This window comes from Galeopterus variegatus, unplaced genomic scaffold (assembly GCF_000696425.1).
Source record: "Galeopterus variegatus unplaced genomic scaffold, G_variegatus-3.0.2 Scaffold5942, whole genome shotgun sequence".
In the NCBI taxonomy this organism is placed as follows: Eukaryota; Metazoa; Chordata; class Mammalia; order Dermoptera; family Cynocephalidae; genus Galeopterus; species Galeopterus variegatus.
The window spans coordinates 24,317-47,395 of NW_007732053.1; the positions used below are offsets into that span (position 1 = coordinate 24,317).

At 39.8% G+C, this 23,079-nt stretch overlaps 1 protein-coding gene across 1 annotated transcript in view; it reads right to left on the reverse strand.

Moving 5' to 3' along the window:
* Positions 1-4,539: 4,539 nt before the first annotated feature.
* The window catches only part of SLC35F4 (solute carrier family 35, member F4), a 29,905-nt gene continuing 11,365 nt past the window's right edge, over positions 4,540-23,079 (reverse strand). The window contains 5 exon segments of the mRNA XM_008590239.1: positions 4,540-4,998; positions 7,201-7,290; positions 10,752-10,944; positions 12,865-12,990; positions 21,745-21,964. Coding sequence (XP_008588461.1) covers positions 4,757-4,998; positions 7,201-7,290; positions 10,752-10,944; positions 12,865-12,990; positions 21,745-21,964 — 871 coding nt within the window. The 3' untranslated portion in view covers positions 4,540-4,756.

A 23,079-nucleotide genomic window follows, 5' to 3' on the forward strand; every position in this document is an offset into this window, starting at 1 on the left:
CCAATTGGAGCATTAAAGCGTGGGGCTGCTGCTCTTTCTGCCTCTGGGTTCTTGGCACTAGCACCCCTATGCCACTACCCCCTAGATTCTCCCTGTTCTTACTTCACCTGCAACTGCTACATGTGTGGAGGCAAAAAGAAAAAGAAACAAGAAGAATTAATAGAGATTTCTTGTTCTAGTTTACCAGATAAACCAACATGACCGGTACTAGGTCTTCTTTGTATTTGTGACAGGGGTTTATGGATAAGTAAGAAAGAGGATTTGTACTTAAATATCAGAAACATTCTAATGCTTGGCCAGTTATACTGTTCGTTCTTTTATCTCTTGCATTGTCCTTCTCCAAATCATTTGTCCTCTGGTGGATCTCAACAAAGCTCCTGCACAAAATTAACAGGCGTGCCAAGGCTGGATGAGCAAAATTGATTTGCCTATAATCTGTTTGTGAAGAGATCAGGACGTGGTTGAAGGGATTTTAATTTCAGAGCCCAAGTCGCTAGTCTGTCTTTTTGTCAGGCAATTAGTTCCACTGACTGGGCAAGAATGCCGTGGTGCGAGGTGCCCAGGGGAACCAGGCAAATGGAAACGGCACGTCCCCCTTTGCCTCCTCCGAGTGTTCCTCGTGCCAGGCTTCTTTTGTCTCTCTAGTTTATTTTGGGTAAAATCCCCTGCGCTGCAACAGGCTCTATGACTTTGCTAGGGCACATTGCTGTGAAATGGGTGGCCAAAAGGACAGGCCTGGGGGTCAAATCTGCATGTGAAAGTTCTGGATAAGGATCCAGAGGGAGGGAAACAAACAGAGGAAATTGTAACAGTGGTTACTATTTCTGGACTGTCTGGCAGTGTGCTGAGATCTTCACACATGTTATTTCATTTACTTTTTTCGACAATCCCAAGTGATAGTTATTAATATCCTCATTTTGCTGATGATAAAATTGAGGAGCAGAGAGAGGTTAGCAATTTGCCAAAGTCATACCTCTAAGAAGTGCAGAGTTGGGGTTGAAACATGGGTGCTCTTAGGCCCTGAGCCATGCCGACCACTCAGTAACTGGCAAAAGCCATTGCCTCCTGGACTCTGGGAAGGAACCTGGTGTAGATAAAGAGGCAGGGTCATGGTAATCTCCACAAGGTGCTTCCCCCCACTTGGGCAGGGACTTTGTCTAGCTCCCTTAAGTTTCCTGTATACTCATCTGGATCTGGCTCTTCAAAGACACAGCATAGGCACATAGGAGGTACAACCATATTTGCTCAGTGACTGAAATACATTTTTCCATCTGATTCTCACAATGACCATGAGACGTAACAAGGAAAGGTATTACTACCTTTGTTCATGATTACTTTACCTGAATTAAAGGGGATAGCTTGCATTCTTAAAGCTGATTTAAATAAATTTCTGCGTTGTTGTTCTTTTAATTGCCAGAGTGACGACTTACCTATCAAGGTTGCAAGCTCCTGGAAGCAGTAACCATTTCTTGTACATTTTTGTGTCCCCCTCCTGCAGCACAGATACAGGACAGCTCTATAATCACAGGAAGTTCTATTGGGCAGGGCTGCTCTAGAGGCAAGCAGGGGCCAGTTGGTAACAATCTAACATAGTATCCTACTTCAAAGCCAGAGGTAGAATTTAATCATTTTTGAGTGACTAAATGAATGAATACCATACAGAAGTGTTTTCTTGATATAGTCTGAGCTAATTACGGTGATCAGTCATAGGTTGGATTAGTGCTTTCCAGAGTAGCTGACTCCATTTTTCAAAAGGAATTATCAAAAAAAGCAAAACAACTCATTTCTTAAAGCTGTCAAAACTCAATTTTAAATGTGTGTTAAGTAATGGCAAGATGCTGGAATGGGTTAGTCAGTGATTACCACTATTTAACAGTAATTTTAAAACAAGGCAAGAGCAATGTTTGTACCAATATGCATTTAAATAGTCAAAACTAACTCTGCTTAGATAATGAATTAATTCATATTTACTAATAGCATATCTCATTTACTTTGTACCATTTTTCATGAAGCTTGAAATGTTTCATGGTTACTATTTTAGTAGCACCATATCATATATCTATGCCAGGAGACTGGCATTGCCTTCTTAAAAAATGACAGAGAAATCAAATGCTCGACACATTAAGGTTTTTATTTACCATGATGCCCAACCAGTAAGTGTGATGTTCTGAGTCTCCTTTTCTTGTCTTATGATTGTCTCACACTTTTAGGGATGCTCAAATAAAAAAAAGAGTAGTAAAATAGATGCCACAAAGGTTTGGCTTCTTGCACTAAGTTTCTGAGTCTCCTTTTCTTGTCTTATGATTGTCTCACACTTTTAGGGATGCTCAAATAAAAAAAAAGAGTAGTAAAATAGATGCCACAAAGGTTTGGCTTCTTGCACTAAGTTTCCCACAAAGTGCAGAGTATCTTAAATTGCTAGATGTCCTAACAGTCCTCTTAGGAAAGGAGTAAACTTTTATCAGTTCAGCATGTTGGTATTGTATAGGAGCATGACAAAGGCTGTGGTACATTTAACTCCTTTCAGTCCTTACTTAACCAGTCTCATCTGTGACAATGCCTGTCCTTAATTAAGACTGATCTCATATAGTTGGGGGAGGGGCAGCACACCTCCAATGTAAATTTACCCATTCATTCACTTATTGAATGTGTGTAAGTGCTAGGCACTAGGAACACAGGGATGAATGCCACACAGCTCCTGCTCTCACAGAGGCTCATGGTTTACTGGAAACTCAGACAAGTAGACCAGCAATTGCCACAGAGGGTGACCAGTGCTTAAATGGGGGTAAGCAGAGACTGCAAAGGAAGACACATTATTCAGCCTGGGGATATGAAAAGACATCCCAGGAAAATAGCAATAGATGATGTCATGAAGCCTAGGTAAGAGTTATTCAGGTGATGAGAGAGGGAAAGAGAATACAAGAAAGAAAAGCTTGGCTTGACTGAGAACTGCAAGAAGTATAGTGTCCCTCAAGCATTGAGATTCTAGGGGACCACAGAGGAAATGTGGTAAAATGAGGCCCAGAGCTGTGATGTCCCCTATCGTAACTGATAAACACATGTGGCTATTTAATTTTAAGTTTAAATGAGTTGAAATTAAAGAACTAGAAATACAGTTCCTCAGTTGCACTAGCCATATGTGATGTGCTCAGTGGCCACTTGTGGCTACTGGATTGGACAGTGCAGATATAGAATATTGCCATCATCACAGAAAGTTCCACTGGATGTCGCTGCTCTAGAGGCTGGCAGGAGCCAGTTGCTGATGAACTTTTAATGACATGTCAAGTTGTTTGGGTCTTATTCTGAGGACAATGAGATGCCACTGAAGCATTTTATACAGGGAAGTAGAATGACAAAGTTTATCTAAAACTTGCTGCACAGGGTATAAAAGGTATTAGAGACAGGCAAGTTTGGAAGTTAGAGAGAGCATTAAAGAGAATATTGCACTAATCAGGGCAAGAGATGATGGGAGTCTGGAATAACCAGTACAAGAGGGAAGTGTATAGACTCAAGAAATATTAAGAAGTAGAATCAACAGGACATATTAAACAATATGGAACAATATCTAAGCACATGTGGAGGATAAGGAGGCACAAGTTGGGATTAATTGCTCTATTTGAGGTGTACAAGGAGACATCCAAGTGAGCTTCAAAGGCATTTGAATAGTTAGATCTGAAGCTCCAGGGATAAATCTGGGCTGGAGATAAAGATTTTGAAGTTGTCACCACATGGATGACAGTTGAAGCCATGGGAGCAGAGGAGCTCCCCAAGGGAGAGTGTGGAGTGAGGGCTGAACTGAGACAATGCTGGTGGCGATGAGCCCAACCTAGGAAGGGGAGCCCCGAGAAGCAGCCAGTGAGGCAGAGAGAGAGCCAGGAGACAGTAATGGAATCCAAGTGAAGACAGTATTTTAGCAAAAAGGAGTGGCCATTGTGCCAAATACTTCAGAGAGCATGATAACGGTAAGGGTTGAAACGTATCAACACCACTTTGCAAGAGAGATGTTGTTGGTGATTGGTGAAGGCACCTCCAAAGTAGTGATGGGGCAGAAGGTGCTTTGTAGTTGGTTGGAGAGGGAGTGGGAGTTGAAGAAGTGACAGCTAGTACAACTTCAGGAAACGTGGTGGTGAGGGGCTTTAGAGATGGCTGAGGTCCTCTCTCCATCCACTTTGCCATTTTCAATTGTCCATCTCATAGAAGAGAGAGATTCGTCACCTGTGTCATGTGCTGCCCTACTCAAGTACGTTGAAAACACAGGTGGATTTTCTATATCATTACATCTTCATTGTTCCTAGGACGGTTCTTGCATAGAGAAGATGCCCTGTGGATTGTTTAATGACTTTCCAGCTTTCAAATTTTTTGACTCTTATTGGACTTAAATAAATATAAAGTGTATATACTTTTCATGTGTTTTCCTCTTACACAACTTTCTCTGATTGAACGAAAATGTTCTAGTTGAGAAAAAGATAGGTCCATGTTGTAATCGAATCTCTTATTTTCAGGAAATTTTGTGAAAAAAAAAACCTCAGAAGAAACAGAACAAGGACAAATATGTTTTAATAAAAAAAATGTTATTATGATTATTTACACCAGGTCCTTGATAAGCATATAAATGTAAACTTTTATTGTTGGCATTATTTCACATATGATTTATCCAAATTCAGAGTTAATACTGTCATTTGAGTGTACAGGTAGTGAGAAAATTTTATTATATTCACAGAATATACATACACGTGCATTCAAAGTGTGTCCCTCTCTAAGCCAGTGGTATGGACACTGTCCCGTTGGCTCTGCTCCTGCTCCGCAGGTGTGCACTGGAGTCAGCCACGTCGTCCACATGCTCCTCGTTCTTCTTTTCCTTCAGGCTGTTGATGAATCTCAGGGTAATTTCATCCCACTCTTCAGGCAATAGCATCAGCAGGAACCCGATGCAGATAACAATGGTTGCAGCCAGGCGGACAACGTTGAATATCACCTCCTGCTTCAGGAGATCCACAGCTAAGGAAGAAAAATCAAGTCAGTCACAGTCTAGGACTGTTTCTAAAGTGTCTATGAATGCAAGTGACCAAAGTCGGTATTACTTCTAGAGATGTCCAAAAGTGCTCTTTACTCTTTCAAGCTGTTGCTGCCTTTCTCCATGTTGCTATGCATGCTTTCCATTCCTTCTCTCGAAATCGTATTTATCTTTCAAGGCTCAGCTCTGATTCCGTGTAATCTGACCTAATTATCTCCCTAGTTTTCTCTCTTAGTACTTTTCCTCTGCACCCCTTCATCCTTCTCCAGTTTCATTGGACCATTGGAGATCTTTCAAATGAGCCAAACTTGTTCATGTCTAGGTCTGTACATGCTGTTCTTTTTAAAAATTTAATTAAGGTAAATTTCATATACTATAAAATTAACCATGTTAATGTAAACTTAGTGGCATTTAGTACATTCACAATGTTGTGCAACCACCACCTCTATATGGTTCCAAAACATCTTCATCACTTCAAAATAAAACCCCATACCCATTAAGCAGTTGGTCCCCACCCTTTACCCTCACTCCCCAGCCGCTAGCAACACTAATATGTTTTAATATATATACATATATATATATATGTGGATTTACCTATTCTTGATATCTTATATAAATAGAATTACACAACCTGTGACCTTTTGTGACTGGCTCTTTTCACTAGGCATAAGGTTTTGAGGTTCATCCTTGTTGTATCATGTGTCAATACCTCATTCCTTTTTATGGCTGAATAATATTTCATTGTATGTATCACAATTTATTTATCCATTCATCCGTTGATGGACATTTGGGTATTTTGCCTTTTGGTTATTGTGGATAGTACTGCTATGAACATTCGTGTAGAAGGATATTTTTGAATCCCTGTTTTCAATTTATTGCAGTATACACCCAGGGGTGGCTTTGTTGGTCATACACATGTGGGGGTTTTTTTTGTTTGTTTGTTTTTGTTTTTGTTTTTGTTTGCATGGGATGCCCTTCCCTTCTCATACATCACTTCATCCAGCTAAACCCATTCATTAGATCTCTCCACTTAGGCTTCTTGCAGGAAGATTCTTGCAAGCCCTGCCTATGTGCTCTCAGTGTTTGGTCCTCACCTGCATCAAAGCAATCCTCTTTCTACACTGTAATTACTCAGTTCCTTTTGTCTCCCTCTCTGTGTATGCTACATGGTCCTGAGGGCAGAGACTGTGCCTTATTCAGGATGTATCACCAGTGTTAGCACAGTTCCTGGCATACATGAAGTGCTCCAAAACTATTTGTTGAATGAATCCATAGATGAATGAATGAACTTCCTCAACGACTCCACTCCTGTCTGGTAACTCTTTTCCTCTGAATATCTAATAGCCCTTGCAGTCTGTCTCACACAATTTGGCATTTAAAAATAAATTACTTTGTAGAATTCCAAGTTGTTTCATGTATGTTGGTTTTCTTTTCCAAATTCAGTCATAAGCTTCTTAAGGGAACGGCAGTGCAATTTTTTCCTGTCTTTTTTACAGCCCTGATCACATAATAAGTGCCCAATAAATATTTGCTGATTGTCCTGGAGGAAAAAAAGATGACTACTGAAGACTTGGAATCATAGAATTTTAAAGTTAGAGGACTGTATAGTCATCCAGATCACACATTTTCATTATTTGTTTCATTGGCAGGTTTCACTAGAAAGACTATCCTGGAAAAATAGCTTCTCCTCTTTCCGCTGAAGTGAGTCAAATTGCTTTTTCCCTATATCTATTCCAGAGGGCCATCTGCTCTGCCCCTGGGAGAACCTTCTGCAGCTCCCCGTGGACAGTCTGATGGGGAGCCAACACCCTGCACATTTCCTACACTTTCATTACTGACGTTTACTTGTGAGTCCTTTGCTGGGATGTCTTTTGTTTCCACAGGACTTCCTCTAAAAATACCACAAAATTAGGTTGTCAGGGAGATTACATGAAACCCAAATGATACACTTGGTATTTAATTCTAAAAGCACAACCAAGTAAAAACGGTGTTTTTGTAGCTGTAAATTTTAAATCTGCTGCATAGATACTCTGTTGTCTGCCACCTTCAGGATATTTAAAAACATCTTCCCAGACAAGGGGCATAATTCACAATTGCTAGAAGAAACAACTCAGGGCATAAAGCAAACCCAAGCAGGATACTCATCATGGTGGTCAGAATCTACACATGTCAAATCACACCAGTACCTGCATTTCCAGGAACGCTGAGCACTGTCCCGATGGAGATTAGAATTGGGTATGTCAGCACCACACCAACGTTTACCAGGATGTTGAAGGCTGTAAAATAAAGGAGGATATATGGGATAAAGAGGAATAGATATGCTAGGCTCTTTTCTTCTTCACATAGAACAATCAATGTCTTTGCTAAATGTGCTTTCTAAAATGTCTGCACCTTTGGTCAATTAATCCTTTAATTTTGGAGATGGATGCATGCATATCTCGCCTGAATTAGTCATATTCCTTTGTCCTCCTCTGCACTGTGGTTGCCTGAGCTCTTGCCAATTGGCTGGCAAAAAAGGTGTATAAAGCGAATGCAATGAGGTAAAACAATCAATTTATTATACCACTTGTTAGCACTATTAAGGTAAGCTGGGGCCAGCCAGAGGTTAAAAGCCGGTGACTGATGGTGCTTTATCTCTTTGTTATTTTGCTATATTGTGCCATACTCTTGGACAATTAAAAGGCTCTAGTGTTGCTGCCTAAAGCAAGGTCCATCCAATGATAGCCTATGTCCCCTCTCTCAATGTAAGCAAACCAGGCTGGGTTCAATGTAATACACTGAGTCCCAAGGGACTGCTTCCATGTTTTGGTTTGTGCACAGATAACCAGAGGGCTGGTCCACAGAAACAACTGAAGGTACAGTTTGATGCTCTTTAATTGATACCTTTGGACCTCTTTAGTTAAATATAAAATTATTTAAGGTAATCATCTACCTCTTCAAAAATTATCAAACCTACATGATTTCTTAAAAAAAAGTATAAATTACAGAGCATTATTTTAATAGACTTCAATCACATGTTTGTTTCAGGGATTAAAGAGATGAGTATTAACAACTATAAAAGGTCCTCAATTCAGAGAAGATCTCTATGAAAATGACTCAAGCAAGTTGCCCATATCTCTGTAGAGGCAAAGAAGTTTCTAGAAACTTTCCAGTTAGGATGATGTGTATTCTTCTATTGTCATCTATTATGCCTGCTTTAATTAAGCCCATTAACACAGTTATCTGGAGTCACTTGTGCTTGGTAGTTACAGACAATGGCTTTGACTTTCACAAGACTCGGGCTCCTTTATAATGTTCATACAAGAGTACTTCAAAAAGTTTGTGGAAAAATGGAATTAAAAGATAACATGAATCCTTCCATGAATTTTTTGAAGACTCCACGTATAATAGTACTGGCAACCAAGGCAGAGGGCTTTCCTAAATTAAAAACTGCTCCTCCTTCATGGGAGTGTGAATGAATATTCCAAGCCCTCAGGCTCAGGGAGTCAAATATGGCAAATTCTAACAAACTAGGAATTTACTGAATACAGCATAGTCTCTGCTGAGCTCCTCAACTGTCATTTCATTGGCTGAACTGGATATTTTAGCAGACTGAATGAAAGTATTGGTATTAGGAAAGAATTGAACCCTTCCCACTCAACAAGAGCCAGGTGACTTCTCTAAAATGTGTTGTCTGTTTTTCCTTAGTTCTTTAGATGGAAAACTTGCATTCTCTTTTGACAACCTAAGGAAAAGAATATATAATTCAAATTGCTATCTGTATCATGGGGCCCAGCCCAAGTTTAAGTGAGATTCACATATGTCAGGTGAATGGATGATGCAACCTGCATGTGGGCTGTGGCGCTCCCTGGAAGACAGGTCAGCCTGGGAGAAGGAGTGAGGCAAGGGGAGCCTAAGCAAATAGGGAAGCTGTAGTTACAGGAGAGCAGGCAGTGCAGAGCACGGACTGGAGCTTGGCTCTCAGATCTGTCTCCCAGCCCAGACCCCACTAGATTACATCTGATTCCTATGAAGAAGAGAGGGATAAAAATAAAAACTTAGGAGTGAGAGCACCAAAGATTGTAAGACCCTGGGATGTGTAACCCAGTCAGGAGAGAGGGCTGTCTCATTTTGTCCCAGCACAGCATTGGCATAGTGAGCTCTGCTGTCCTCTGGGGGTGGCCTGGTGGAGCAGCTGCACTGCTGCTGGCACTACACTGGGTGAGGTGTGGACACCATGCTGCCTGGGGGAAAAGCCAGTGTCTGGCTAGCACCGTTTCTCCAGCCAGAGCAGGCTTGCTTAGAGCATGTATTAAACATGCTGAGGAGAATATGCTGGTGGAGGCCTACTTTGCAGCAAGATGGAAATCCGAAGGCCAAAAGTCAGTGCAATTTTGGGTGAGATTGTTCCCAGTGAGGTGGGTTTTGGCCAGGAAATAATCTAGCACTTTAATTAGGATGTTTTGGTCTTATGGAAACACTGCTATTGATTTCTACTCAATTTAGCAGAGGTTATGAGAGGTGATAACCATACATTTTCTGGCCTTGAAAAAAAAGCAGAACTCAAGGGACCAACAATTAATGTCTGATCCTTCCCTTGAGTGTTTCCTGTCTGTTTAAGACCTCCTCTTAGGGGCATGGGCTGGAGTGGAAAAAGATGACCCAATCAATACCTGTGTGGAAATGAGAATAAGGACATTTTTATTCCAGGAATTGCAGTATTGCTACTATTTCAAATCATATCACCTTGATGAAGGTCAGTTGAGGGTTGGCAGGTGTCCTGCAGGTCGAGCATGGTAGGGGAATGTGGAGAGGGCAGAGGGAGCTGATCTTAGGTAGCATGTAGAAAGAGGGGTAATATGAAAAAGATTTGATTCTGAGTAAACAGACACTGAATCATTCATTGGTTGCTATTTTTTGAGTGCTCGGTGAGAGAAGAACAGGCTTGTTATGTTTCAGGCTCCTCTCCCATCAAGTGACAGCAGCAGGGCAGCCTAACAGCAGGAGCTCCCTGGTTGCTCAGGTGCAGTAGACAGACTTGGAGTTATAGGCAGCTTAAAGAGAAGGCATTACAAAGACTCTGTGTGACTTTTTCTTGGCCGCAGCCTACACAGACAGGGCCACCAAGCCCAGTTCATGTTGCCTTCTTCTCTTGCCTGGTGAGGGCTTCTGATCACAAATCCATGCCCCATACCCAGGCAGAGTGAGCTGTTTAATATGCAGATGTGAGCCTGCCACCTCCCTGTTAAAGATTATTAAGTGGATTTTAAATCCAAACCCCTCAACATGGCTTTCCAGGCCCTTTGTGACTTGCTCTCCTCTTGAATGTCATCTCCTTCCTTCCTCCCCTTTCTCCTGAACCCAGTGCTCTGGCCATTTTGAAGCACTCTGCGTTCCTTGAACACACCATTCACTCTTTCACCTCTGCCTGACATACCATGGCACACATGGAACATAATAGCATCATATGTGACATCATGAAGAACAGATGGGGCTACTGGAAGGCCAGGGTGAACACAGTGGCCTGGGTCTCCAGCTCTACACCTTAACCCATGGGAGGCACACCAGGTGGATCGCTCTGATCTAATCAAGAAATAGCCTGCAAAGAGCCTTCTAAACATTCAATGACATTAACTAATGTAAGTTTGGGAAATACAGCACAGAGGTACCCAAGGGAATAACCCTACTATGATAATCTAACTATCCAAGGAAATGTTGAGTGACATAGGTATGGAAGGCAAAACCTGAAGCCACTTACCCAGCCACAGCCCTGCCATTCCGCAGAGACAGCCCCATGGCAGAGCTGCAAAAGAGGACCAGTGCTCCACCTTGGTGAAATACAAGATTACTGGGGTGAAGGAGATGAAGATCAAATTGAAGAAACCCAAGGTGGAGACAAAGTGTGCAGCTTCCCCAAAGTTGGCACTTCCGAGAAACATCTTAAACAAAACCTGGAATGGGAAAGGAACTCTTCAGCCACACACAGACTTTGCAGATAGTCGAGTTCTCTTGATCGACACAGTGAACTAACCAGCCCACAGTTTATCCTTCATTCCTTCTTGCCCTGCCAATCTTCATGACACTAAATGGGCTATTGAGGTAAGAAATTAAAACACTCTATAGCCTTCATATGAAACAGCAAATGTCATAAAATAAATTCCCTATGGTGCTGAAAACTGCTGGGGTACTGCACACTGTTAAGCGCCACCAGCAGTGATGGGTATAGGGTGAATGATAAAAAAGAGTGCAGACAAGCCCAGAAAAATCTTCTAGGATTGGGATGCCATCAATTCTTCCCTTCAAGCATGGGATTCATTTCACCCTTATTTTGACAGATACTGAAAACTAAATTGGACCGAGAGAGCCTGTCATCATGTTGTAGAGAGAAATAATAATGATGGCTTGGATTTATAAGCATTTTTCTTTCTAAGCTTAAGATGTCTTCACAAACATTGTGTTTATTCTCCAGATTTAAAAGCAATTTTCTTCCCCCACTGGAGCCTGTGTACAGAGGAAGAAGGCAAGGAGAGGTAAATAGTTAACTTAAAGTCACAGAACAGGCTGGTGGAGGAAGCCAGGTCTATAGTCCATATTTCTTAGCTTCTTAACCCCTCTGCTTCTATATGAATCCTCTAAAAAAACTGTAGAATGAAGCCAATCTTTTTTGCCTAGAATTATGGTACAGATAATGATTTTGTGCATGTTTGCACATATTACTACTCCCTGAATGAATACATTCTGTAACCTGGTCAGGAGAATTTTCTCTATGATATAGCTGTCCTGGTCACATAACAATTCCAGGTACTTTTAATTTCCACTGAACTTGTTATTTTTTCTTTTGAAAGACTTAATCAAGAGAATTTGAGCATGTGCTAGTTAATCTTTAGTCACATCAGACATCTTGGTGGAATCTCGGTTGGGGGAGACATTAATGGCAATCGAGTGGACACTTGTCAAGCTTGCCACACAGAATCAATGGGTCAAGAAATGTCAATATGGGAATAGACTTCATGCCTTCTGAGCCACTGTGTTGGTGAATAACCAGAACAGGCAACCAAGAGGGATGTGAGGAGCATCTTCTGCCTTTCAGAGAGTGTTTTCTCATTGAAATACCAAGAGAGGTGAAATTGGAATAGTCCTATAGATACAACCAGAAAGCTGGCACTTAAAAGTAGAGCTTTGGGGGATAAACTTTTAGATCTGTTCTCTTAGTCCTGGCTTCTGACGTCAGGTACAATGACTCTGAATAGAATATTCACTGCTGACAGGGAACTGCAGTACAGAAAAAAACGGTGTGTACACGCAGCAGATTCAGAGTATCCATCAGAGAGGAAAAGAGGTTCTTCAGTTTGCTAATAACATGAGCTCCCAGGGTATGGGGTTTCTATGTAGCAAATAGTGAGTTCTCAAGTGACAGCTTGTTTATTATTTCTAACACCAGTTTGGAGTGAAAATATTGACCGTAGGTATTTAAACATAAGGAGAAGAGACGCCTCTCTCAAAATCCTGCTCTAACAGCCTAATAATTGAGGGTCTAGGGCACAGACGTCAGCAAGTCCAGCTTGTGCTTAGGCGTCAGCAAGTCCAGAGTTTAAATCTTGGCTCTATCACTTCCTGGTTGTTATGACCTTGGGCAAGTTACTTAACCTTTCAAAGCCTCAGTTTCTTCATCTGGACAGTGAGAATAAATGCATATGCCTTATCAGGTTGTGTTAACATGGGTGAAACCATAGCAAGTACTCAATAAATGGTAGTTACAATTATTCAACACACCTATTTTTCTTCTGCTTTTTTTTTTGTACTTCCTTACTTTATTACTTAAGTCTAAGCTATGAGTAACAGTTGACTAAAAAAGAAAGTGGACAACATACCTTATATAGTGCAGAAGTAGAAGCTGAGCCCACTGCAAAGGCCACTCCTATGATGGAATCAGCGTGGAAATTATCTGCATACGCCATCATGACGATGCCTGTAATTGCCATTATTGCGGCAACTATCTGTTAAATAGAATGCAAGGGAATAGAAAGAAAATTGATGCCTCTGTATCCCAGAGCTAGTGATTCAAGACTTCATGAAAGTTGCTAAGTTCTTCCTTAAAACTAATCACCTCTTGTGCATCACAATTTAAAAGTGGAAAGGTTCAGTATTAAAAATATAGTATGTTCACGAGACAGACAGCCAGGCCTAGAATATAATAGAATGTTCACATTCTAATTAAGGGCTAGTAATTTTAGTACAACATTTTAGCTCAACTTTCTAGAAATTAATATCCATATTGGCAAAATCAACTTGATAGGAAGTCACTTATAAGCATTTTCACCTAGAATGTACTCTTTTTCTTCAAACAATTCAGCATACATTTTAATCAGCTCCTTGGATCAATGTGTGTTTCTGAAAGTCCGCACTTAAACAGGACTTGATTAGGAAGACATAATATCGATACAGCTAAGAGGCAAAATTTAGGCCAAGGGAAAAAAGAAAGTGAATAACCTCTCATAGTGACTTATATAGGAGCCAGTGGAGTCTGCACTGCCACTTAAAATATCACATTGTGGCCAGTTCTTCCTTTTGTTTACACGTAAATTAATTCCATATTTTAGGCAAACCACAGGAAGATAATTTCATTGAATTATTCTAGAGCATTAACTGGATAAAGTGATATGTTTCTAATTCAACTGAAGTCATAATGATTTACTGTAAATTGATACGATCTTAGGTATATTCAAAACAGGAATCTACTCCTTTAGAGAAATGCTAATTTGCATCTGTTTCTTTAATTGTTTTGAGCTGGTTCTACTGGAAAACATTTCAAAGCTACAGCAAACAGTAAAACAACAACCCTGGGATAGGGAACAATATGTCATTTGCTTATGAAATAGTCTCACTGACTAAAATCACTGACTAGGATGAAAATGTATGAGAAATTTAAACCTACATGGTGATTAATTTCTTTAAGCTTCAGTTCTGAGTATTCCCAAGTAAATAAATTCCTCTGTAGATAGCTTTTACACATATGTGATTTATTTTAGCCCTTTCAAACGTTGTTAGTGAATTTTTTATTATAATAAAATGCAGAACTTTAACATGTAACTATAGACACACTTGAGGCCAGTGCAAAATATGCTCCTGATCATCTAATTCTGTGCTGCTTAAAGCAGTTCTTTTGTTGATGACCCCCAAAAGCAAGTGCATGGTTGGTTTTAGAGGAGCTCCATGCTAAAGTGTCCTTTATGAAAAACAGCAGGAGGACTTGAGACCAGATGCCAGCATGTCAGCAGTGAAAAACCATGTTCATAAAATGTTTTCTGGAAGGCTGCTTGATGGGAGGCGTTTCTCTTGCTGAGTGAATATCACATTCTCTAAAGCTGCCGGGTATGTGTTCTAGTTAGATTCTGCCTCGAACGACAGGGAATAGAATTTAATGCACACGCCGTGAAGTGTCAAGGAAATTTTCCAAACAAGAAGTAATAGACTCATAAATAAACATGGTGAGGGGATTATCTAGACCTGGAAATTCTGTGAGGGTTATCATTTTCCTTGATTTGGAGATTTATAGTTCAGCCAGGGATTTGCAACAATTCTTTGGGTAATCTGATTTCAGAAAAATGAAAAAGTACATTAGACACTGGCATTTTCTGATTTGTTTTTGTGTTTAAATAATGTTCACGGGTTAAAGTATTCATGCACACTAACAGATTTTTCTCATAAGACTGAGCTTGTGGAATCATAAATCTGAATTAATAATTGTTTTCTTTTGTCCAAGCATCAGTTGTATTTTCTTTGTCAAATAAACAGAAGGTTACTTCAAGCTGAGATTAATAGAATGTCATGTTAATCCTAATGAACTTTAACAGGATGTGCTGTTTCATATTTAAAATTATTAATAGTATTCTATAATCTATAACATCTGGGTTTAGGCAACTGTGTATAATATATAATTCTGGGGTTAGGGAATTGTGAAAACAAACAGCTCATAAAAAAACCCAAGAGCAAAAAATAAAAACACTGTTGGGAAAGTGATGAACATTTAATACGATTATCCCCAGGATATGCCCACAAGTGGCAACTCTTTCTTTTCTAAGTCAGCCATTAGTAAAAATATATACATGTATATAGGCATAAAATTTCTATTGTAAGTTTTCTCAAGATAGGAATTGGATATGCCTAAAGATACATAATTTTATAAAAGTTCAAAGTTATAACCATGGTGAGCCTCTTAAAGATCTCCACTACTTGTCGCATTCAAATGATCATGAAAATATTAGCCTGGACCACTTAAATTGACATTCAGTTACACCAGTGTCTCTTTCAATTGCCTTCATGGAAAGAAGAATTATTCAATTAAGAGGACCAGACAATGCCATGAGTTAAGTTCTAAAAGCAAAAAAAATTTAAATATTTGAGATGTTAGAAAAATTCTTCTCCATGGTATGAGCAATAATTTATAGGTAATGTTGCAGGTTTCTTGCAGGGGAAGTAGAGAAGAGCTACACTAAGTTATTTGCCATATTTTAATTTAAATATTACCACTATCTGACAGAACAAATTCTCTATGGCCATGTTTTAAGAAAGTTTCAATATATCTCATATCTACACATTGGAACTAAAGGAAGAGATCTTGGCTGATCTTGAAAGTGTAGGAAAATGTTTTGTGGAGGGCCTGTTAAGAATGGTTGCTTGGATGACCCCAGAGTGGCTCTGTTTGGCACCATTGGTTTAACTTTAGAGAATAAATATTCTTTAAATGTACAGAGAACAAATAACCTAAGCACAGATCTGAGTCACATGCCTTTTCAGAATCAATCTGTCATTAAAGAAAGATTAATAGTCTGTTCTCCTCAGCAAAAAAGTGACTCTTCTTGGGCTGAGCACACTGGAAATGTGTCTGCAGGAAGCCGGCACCTTAAATATTGTGTAAAAAATGCTCATATGTGCCGATTTACATGGTGACAAACACAAAAATGCTTCTGGGCCACGTTAGCATCCATATGAGGAATTCTTCTGCTAGAAATGCACCATCTAGTGGTGCCACCTGCTTGGCTTCTGAAAAACGTGGCTGCCCTGACAACCTATTCCAATTCCAGCCTCTTAAACAACCAGAGGTACCTAAATAAGATGGAAAATCCACATTACCATCATTTGAATCTGGTTTGGGTGAGAATATTGGTAACCATAGTGACAATAAAACTGCCAATGCCTCCATTTTTAACTTTCTAAACCTCTCTGTCCTCTCAACACCATGGTGTGCTCACCTGGGATGAGTACCCTGAGGAAGGAGATTTATTCAGCCCGTTATCCGAGCATGCCAGTTGAGGAACATAGAGAGCCTTCTGAGCCAGCTACCTTCCTCTGCAGGCTCAGCTCCTCAGAGAGCTTACCCCACTAACTTTCAGGGCCAATCAGAGGGGCCCGTGAGGCCATTTGAGCCTGTTGCTAAAGCCCAAATAAAGGTAGCCATTTGGCAATCTCATTGTGCCAAATACCACCCATGACCCTGCGTGAAAACTAGGTTTCTTTTACCTTTCAAAGAATTCGTTTGTACAGATAAAGGTTAGAGAAGCAACCTGCTTTGGCTATTTTTGTTTTCTTGAATCTTCATTTTTTCTTCTGTCAGCTCAGGCCCTCAAAAGCCACAAGTCTGGCCCTCCTCGGCATCTTCATGAGGGTTTTCCAGCTTCGTCTCATTCACTGTGTTTCCCGTTTTCAGATGGTTTCCAGAATTATTACTCCCACAACAGTACCACATCTTTTCAAGTCCAAGGCTTTGAAATGAACCTTCAGTTGCTTCTCTTCCTATAGGGTTCCTTCAAGGATTTTAAAGGTCTAAATTAGTGAATGTAACCTACACATATTTTGTCACTTTGCCCTGAGGCTAATTCTGTTTCTTGAAGCTAGGTGGGTATGAAACAGCTTCACTGGTTCACAATGGACCCTTGAATCCCAAAGCCTACAGCAGCCCCTAAAATGCAGGTCTCAAACTACACTGCTGGCAGTGACTGTACTCAAGTTCAAGACTAAAGGTCAGCAGTTGAGGTTGGGACACACATTAATAGCTTGGCCAGTGAGAGCTACACTGATGATCAACCTTCTCTCTATGAGTAGATTTAAATAGAATCCATTTTCAAGGAACGATGGCTATATGGAATTCTTAAACTTCTGCACATGTTATTTTTAAGGTTCTGTGGAGCTCTCTCTCACTCAGATCCAATTAAATTGAACAAGAGCTGAAATGTGAGAAATGGAAGAGATGTGGCTTACAGCCATCAGATACTGTGTATGGGGGTAGGAGGTGGAAGGGGTGGGTCCCTAGGACGGTGGCAAACCCAAGGGGTGTGGGGCCTCTGAACTGCTCCACCCACTCATCTGTTTTCATATAAATAAAATTCATTTAAAAATGATCTCAAATGGAGACCTGGATGGAAAAGAGAGAAAGAAATCTCAGAAGGAAAGTCTGAAAGGTGGAGGGTAAACACATTGACTGCACCTAGTTGAAGGGGTTATGGATTTTTCGTGGGCATAAAATCTGAGAGCCATCACACCCAGCTTTCTCCCTTCTTGGGTGTATTCATGTCACTGTCCTGCCAAGAGGGGGTTGAGAGGGATGAGTCCCACAGTCCCTTCTCCCTAGGAAGCATGAAGCTTTTGGATGGAGAATTCTGCACTGCACATGAATGAACAGCAACCAAAGGCAAGATGGAAACAAAAGGTCACCTTGTATCTTATCTTAATATATATATGTGTAATATGTAATATTGGCACTAATCAGTACCAGCTCAGCTCCAGTGTCCTGTTTTGGAGCACTCTGGGGCTCAATTTGAATTCAAAGAAGTACAGGTTATGCATTGAAAGATTCAGTTTAAGTGACATACTCCAGTAAATCTGGGGTGGATCCCAGAAAGTCTCTGACACAGCCACCGTTTGGGACATTAACTGCATTGGGACCCAGATACAGCTGGAAAATATGTGGCTGCCAAAATGAAGGGATGCTAATTTATTTCATAATCTGCTAAAAAAGTTGGGGTCGCTGAACCAATTTTCATCAACCACTAATTTTCTCCATATGTTCAAGGAAATTTTAAAATGAGAAGGAAATTTGAATGAATAATAGAAAATATAAGGGAGGGCCAAGATCTGAGAAAAGATTTTTAACTTTCTGTCAGGCATGTACTTTTCATTGGCAGAAATAGACACCAAAAAGAGAGAAGAAAACTCCCAGCCAGTAATATATTTCTCTTGGGAAGAACCTTCTTTTATTAAGGTGGTTTCTCTGGTTCTTATGAATTTAAGAACTCTAGCTAAACATGATAGGATCTCAGAGATGGAAAAACACCGATCTTCAAAGATGCAACAGTCGGATTATCACTTTCCAAACTTTTTGCAATTTAAAAAAAAATACGATTTTTAAAAAGAGGTTTACTAATTTCCATGGGATGATCATATATCAGCTGCAAGCAACTGCTTATGAAAGAGCTTTTTAACACACCAAAGATTACCAGTAAATTGGTTAAAATGACTTCATACTAGAGAACTAGTATATGTATAACAGATTACCTTTCTATTTGTAAGTTAATCAATATTCCAAAGAAACAAAATATTAGTAAGTTACTCATAATTCATTTTTGTGTGAGCATTACTAATTCTGGCCCCCTGTTGGTCCAGATAAACCCATGTTTACTGATATTCTAACTTAAAGCATCCTTCATTCTGTCCATGGTGTTATTTTGACATGAAAAAACCAAAGTAGGGAAGGCCATAGCTTTTCATCTTAAATGTGATCATTCCCGAGGCCAAGCAAATGAGAATTATAATCCAACAACCATCTGCTTCCAAACTACTGAAGCTTTAGCATGAGCCAGAAATATACATTTTAATCTAATAGCTGAAAGCATCCCTTTAACCATTTTTTTGTTTTGTTTTGTTTTTTTAAAAGAGTAGTGCAGAGGGATGACATCTGGAGGGGCTTTAGGTTATTTATAGATGCAGGCAATAAGTGCTGCATTTATGTTGTATGTGCTGTATTTGCCCTCTTTTAATTTCTCAAATGACCTAATTATACGTGTTCTCAATATGTCTCAGGAGGAAAAAAATTGCTGATACTGTCAAAAGGCAAAAAAAATGCTGAATATGTTTTGGTGCTTCTCATATTCCATGGCCTGATTATGGGCATTATTAAAATTACACTTTGACATCCTTCTGGAACATGGCATTAAATGCTTCCTAATGTTTCACAGTAAGAAGTGAAGCACTTCCTGTTATTTAAAGAGAAAAATATCTGACTTCTACTAGCATGCTTGACACAAATGCTTACTATTTTGCTATTTGTGCTGTCTTTATGTACGTATATATTCATTAATAAGTACTTATTGGCTACTTAACACTTCTTCTATCAGGTCATATTACTTACAGATGCTGAATTAGTTTTCTGAGGCAGCTGTAACAAATTACCACAAGCTCGGTGACTTAAAACAACAGAAATGTATTCTGTCTCAGTTCTGGAGTCCAGAAGTTGAAATTCCAGCAGGGCCATGCTCCCAATGGCATTTCTAGGGGAAGTACATTCCTTCCTCTTCCAGGTTCTGACAGCTGCTCGGGCATTCTGGTTTGTGGCCACATCACTCCAATCTCTGTCTCTGTGGTCACATGGCCTCCTCCTCTTCTGTGTGCCTCTCCCGTGTAAGTCTCTTACAAAGACACTTGCTATTGGATTTAGGGCCCACCTAGATAATCCAGGCTGATATCCTTCTCTCAAGATTCTTAAATTAGTGACGTCTGAATAATCCACAGGTTTGGAGGATTAGGATGTGGACAGATCTTTATTGGGAGCCACCATTCAACCCACTGCAAATGCCAAATTTAAAATGACAATGGTTACTAGCCTCTAGGCAGATTTTGTAAATCTGTGATTTAAATGTTACATAGCTGTTTTTTTTTTTTTTCTCTGAAAGACCTCAAATAAACATTGTACCTTTTTGGATGTAACCTCATGCATCAGTGAGGTCCATGGTAAAATGCATTTCTTCACTCTAATATAATTGATTTTCTCATTGGTAAATCAATAGTGAGTCTATTGATTTACTTCTGGTATTGAGATGCCACTGAAAGAGCAATAGAAACTCTCCTCTCTTTTCTACTCTTCTGACAAGACCCTCCAGGTGCTCATGGGACATCCAGGAGGTGGAAAATAGTGAACAGAAAGATCTCATAAATATCAGTTCATTCATTATATCCTCAAATATCTGAGCCCCTAACTTGTGCCCTTCATTATTCTAGGTGTTAGAAATAGAGGCTATGCTGCCTTCATGGGGTATGACTTGTGCAAATGTACAGAGCCCCATGCTTAGAAGGTCCCCACACTTGGTTTAATGCTCTGTTGTTGCTATCTTGAAATTAGTAATAATTTTTTAAGAAGAACCCTACATTTTCATTTTGCACTGAGCCCCACAAATTATGTATCCCATCTTGAATGGAGGGGTGAACTATATAGGAAAGGTCCCTGCTCTCAAAGACTTCTCAGGGATAGACAGCCCGAACCAGTGCTCCAGGTATAAAAACATGATGCCGAGCCCTTTGAGTGTCAAATCTAAGATGAGCTAGTAGAGAATGTGGTATCACATCTGGGTATATTCTAGTGTTATCCTGAACTGACCTCACACAGTTCTGATTTTGTCTTTTATCAAAGCTTTCTACTTTTCATGTCAAGTTTCAGTTCTGACTTTCTGAGCAGCATCTCACAAAACACAATCAGAATTTTCTAATTGGCTATTTGCAAGAAAAGCTTTCAGGGTTAATAGCCATCATAAACTCTCTCTCTAATATAGATATTAATTCCAGCATTTTGGAAGAGGGCAAGGACCTTGTAATCATTGCCAGCAAGAGCAATAATTTGATAGCAAAATATGTCTAAAATCCACTCTTGGGCATCTCCTTCAGAGAAGAATAAGTTGTATAATGTTGATACTCTGGAAAAGGCTATTCATTTGGACCTCCTTCTAAAGAATTATTGTCTCAGTATTTTTATTGTGGTGGCATGCAAGATTATATGAATGAGATCTGGCTCCTTAAATCTGCATGGCTTCCAAGCAATCTGTTTCTAATATAGAACAAGCATACAAAAAAAAATTTTTTTTCTTTTTTAAATCTGTTACTCCTGAAAGGAATAAACTCAGAACTGAAGTGGTTGGTGGTAATTTAATGCAGTTCAATTAAGGATTTGTACTCAAAAGTACAAGTTGTTACTTTTAGTTCCATTTCTAGATTAGTCACACTAGATATATAGCCACTTTTAACAGCATTGCGCCATTACCAGTGACTTTAATTATTGTTTGGTAATCTTATCTCCTTACACCAATATTAATTAAGTCCATCTGGGTGGGGTCGTCCCAACATATGTTGATTGAAAAAAGCAAATCATAATCTTTACTGTGGTTAATTTCTCAGACCCTTCTTTCCTGAGGACAGAAGTTGTTGATCACGCCATTAATTCTAAAAATTAATTCTAAAAAAAGAACTTATTTCTGTGTCTGTTTTAGTGCCTCCTGTTGGAATCAGCTCACTAAACAGCGGAAACAATCTCTTTATCCCTTAATGATGTTGTAACTGCCTGGGCTTCCTAATGCATCTTCAAATTTCAATTTATACTCAGAACCACTGGGAAAAGTTTTACAGAAACTCCACGAAACAAAGCAGCTCTTCCGATGCCAAGGATTTAGAATTAAGGGAGGCATTGTGCATTGAATCAAATATGCCATTACCCTCACTCCCATGAACCTGTCTTTCAGCACAATCCACGACAGCAAGAAGACAAAGGCTTTGTTACAACAGAACAGAGCAGAGACATCTGTGGCCGTCAGCTTCTTTAAAGCCAGTAAGTACAGGTAATTAGTCAAAGTCCACAGAATAGAAAAGGGAGCAGTTCTTTTAAGAAAGAGCTTCAATGTCAGACCATCTTCACCAAAAATCCGACTGCATTCCCTGGAAAAGAAAAAGAGGTTAAGATCCAGGTACGAACAGTGACACATCTTTTCTAACTCTTCACAGCCATTTTCAGGCAAGAGCACAAATAGTCAAGAGCCATCATTCATCTGTGGAACACACCGAACTCAGTTCTGTCACCTGTGGGCTGCAGGGAGCGCACAGGCATCCTTGGGAAAGAGTCCACATCTCCTCAGGCACAGAGCTAGGCCCTCTTCTACATAGATATGCTCTGAGATTGCTGCTGTTTCTGAACATTCTCAGAGAAGCCTGGAGAAATACAGAAATGTGTAGGTGCGGAAATCACCAGCTGTTGGAAGAGGGAGAAGATTCTTTTCCAGTGGGAGAACATGACGGGGTCAAGGTAGCTGCTCCTGTGTCAAGAGGCTACAAACAACTCCCAGAGTCCTGCGGAACAGGGCCCTTGTACGTCTGTGAAGCCACACATGTCTTGAGATTTTATTACTCCTAAGACACTCTGCCTCCTTCTAATATGCTTCCTGAATTGACTAATTTTTAGGACAGAAAAATGAAAAAAGCCCCCAAATGGTAAAAAACGAATTAGGAAACTCAGGTTGTATTTATATACAAATATTTGGCCATTTTCAAGGAATTGTCTGAATTCAGTGTGTGAAAATAGTCCCTTCAATTAAATCTTTGATTTGTTTGATTTCTGATTAAATTGGCGATCTAGCTCAAGGGGCCATTTTAATAAAAAATACGTACAGGCAATAATGGAAGTGACACAGTGGCGGTGCCAATATGACTATGGACTGAAAACAGACTTACACTGGGAGAGTGTAGCTTTACTTTTTCATTCAGTTGTTCATGAACATTCAAGCATTTACTGGGCACTGTCATGTGCCAGGCATTGTATTTTCAAAAGTAACATAAATATCTTGTTCAAAGGAGCAAGTTATTAATATTTGTACATGTTTATGATGAAACTTATTTACATGGCTCTAGATAGTACGAGTACTGGTTTCTCTTCCAGTTTTTACTGAAGAGAAATCATTGTGCCTCAGAGTATTGCAAACCAAAGTAAACTCTAGCTAATGTCTGCTTCATGTTTATGAAGTAACTTACCCACAGGAGGGCCACCTGGAGTGAGGCAG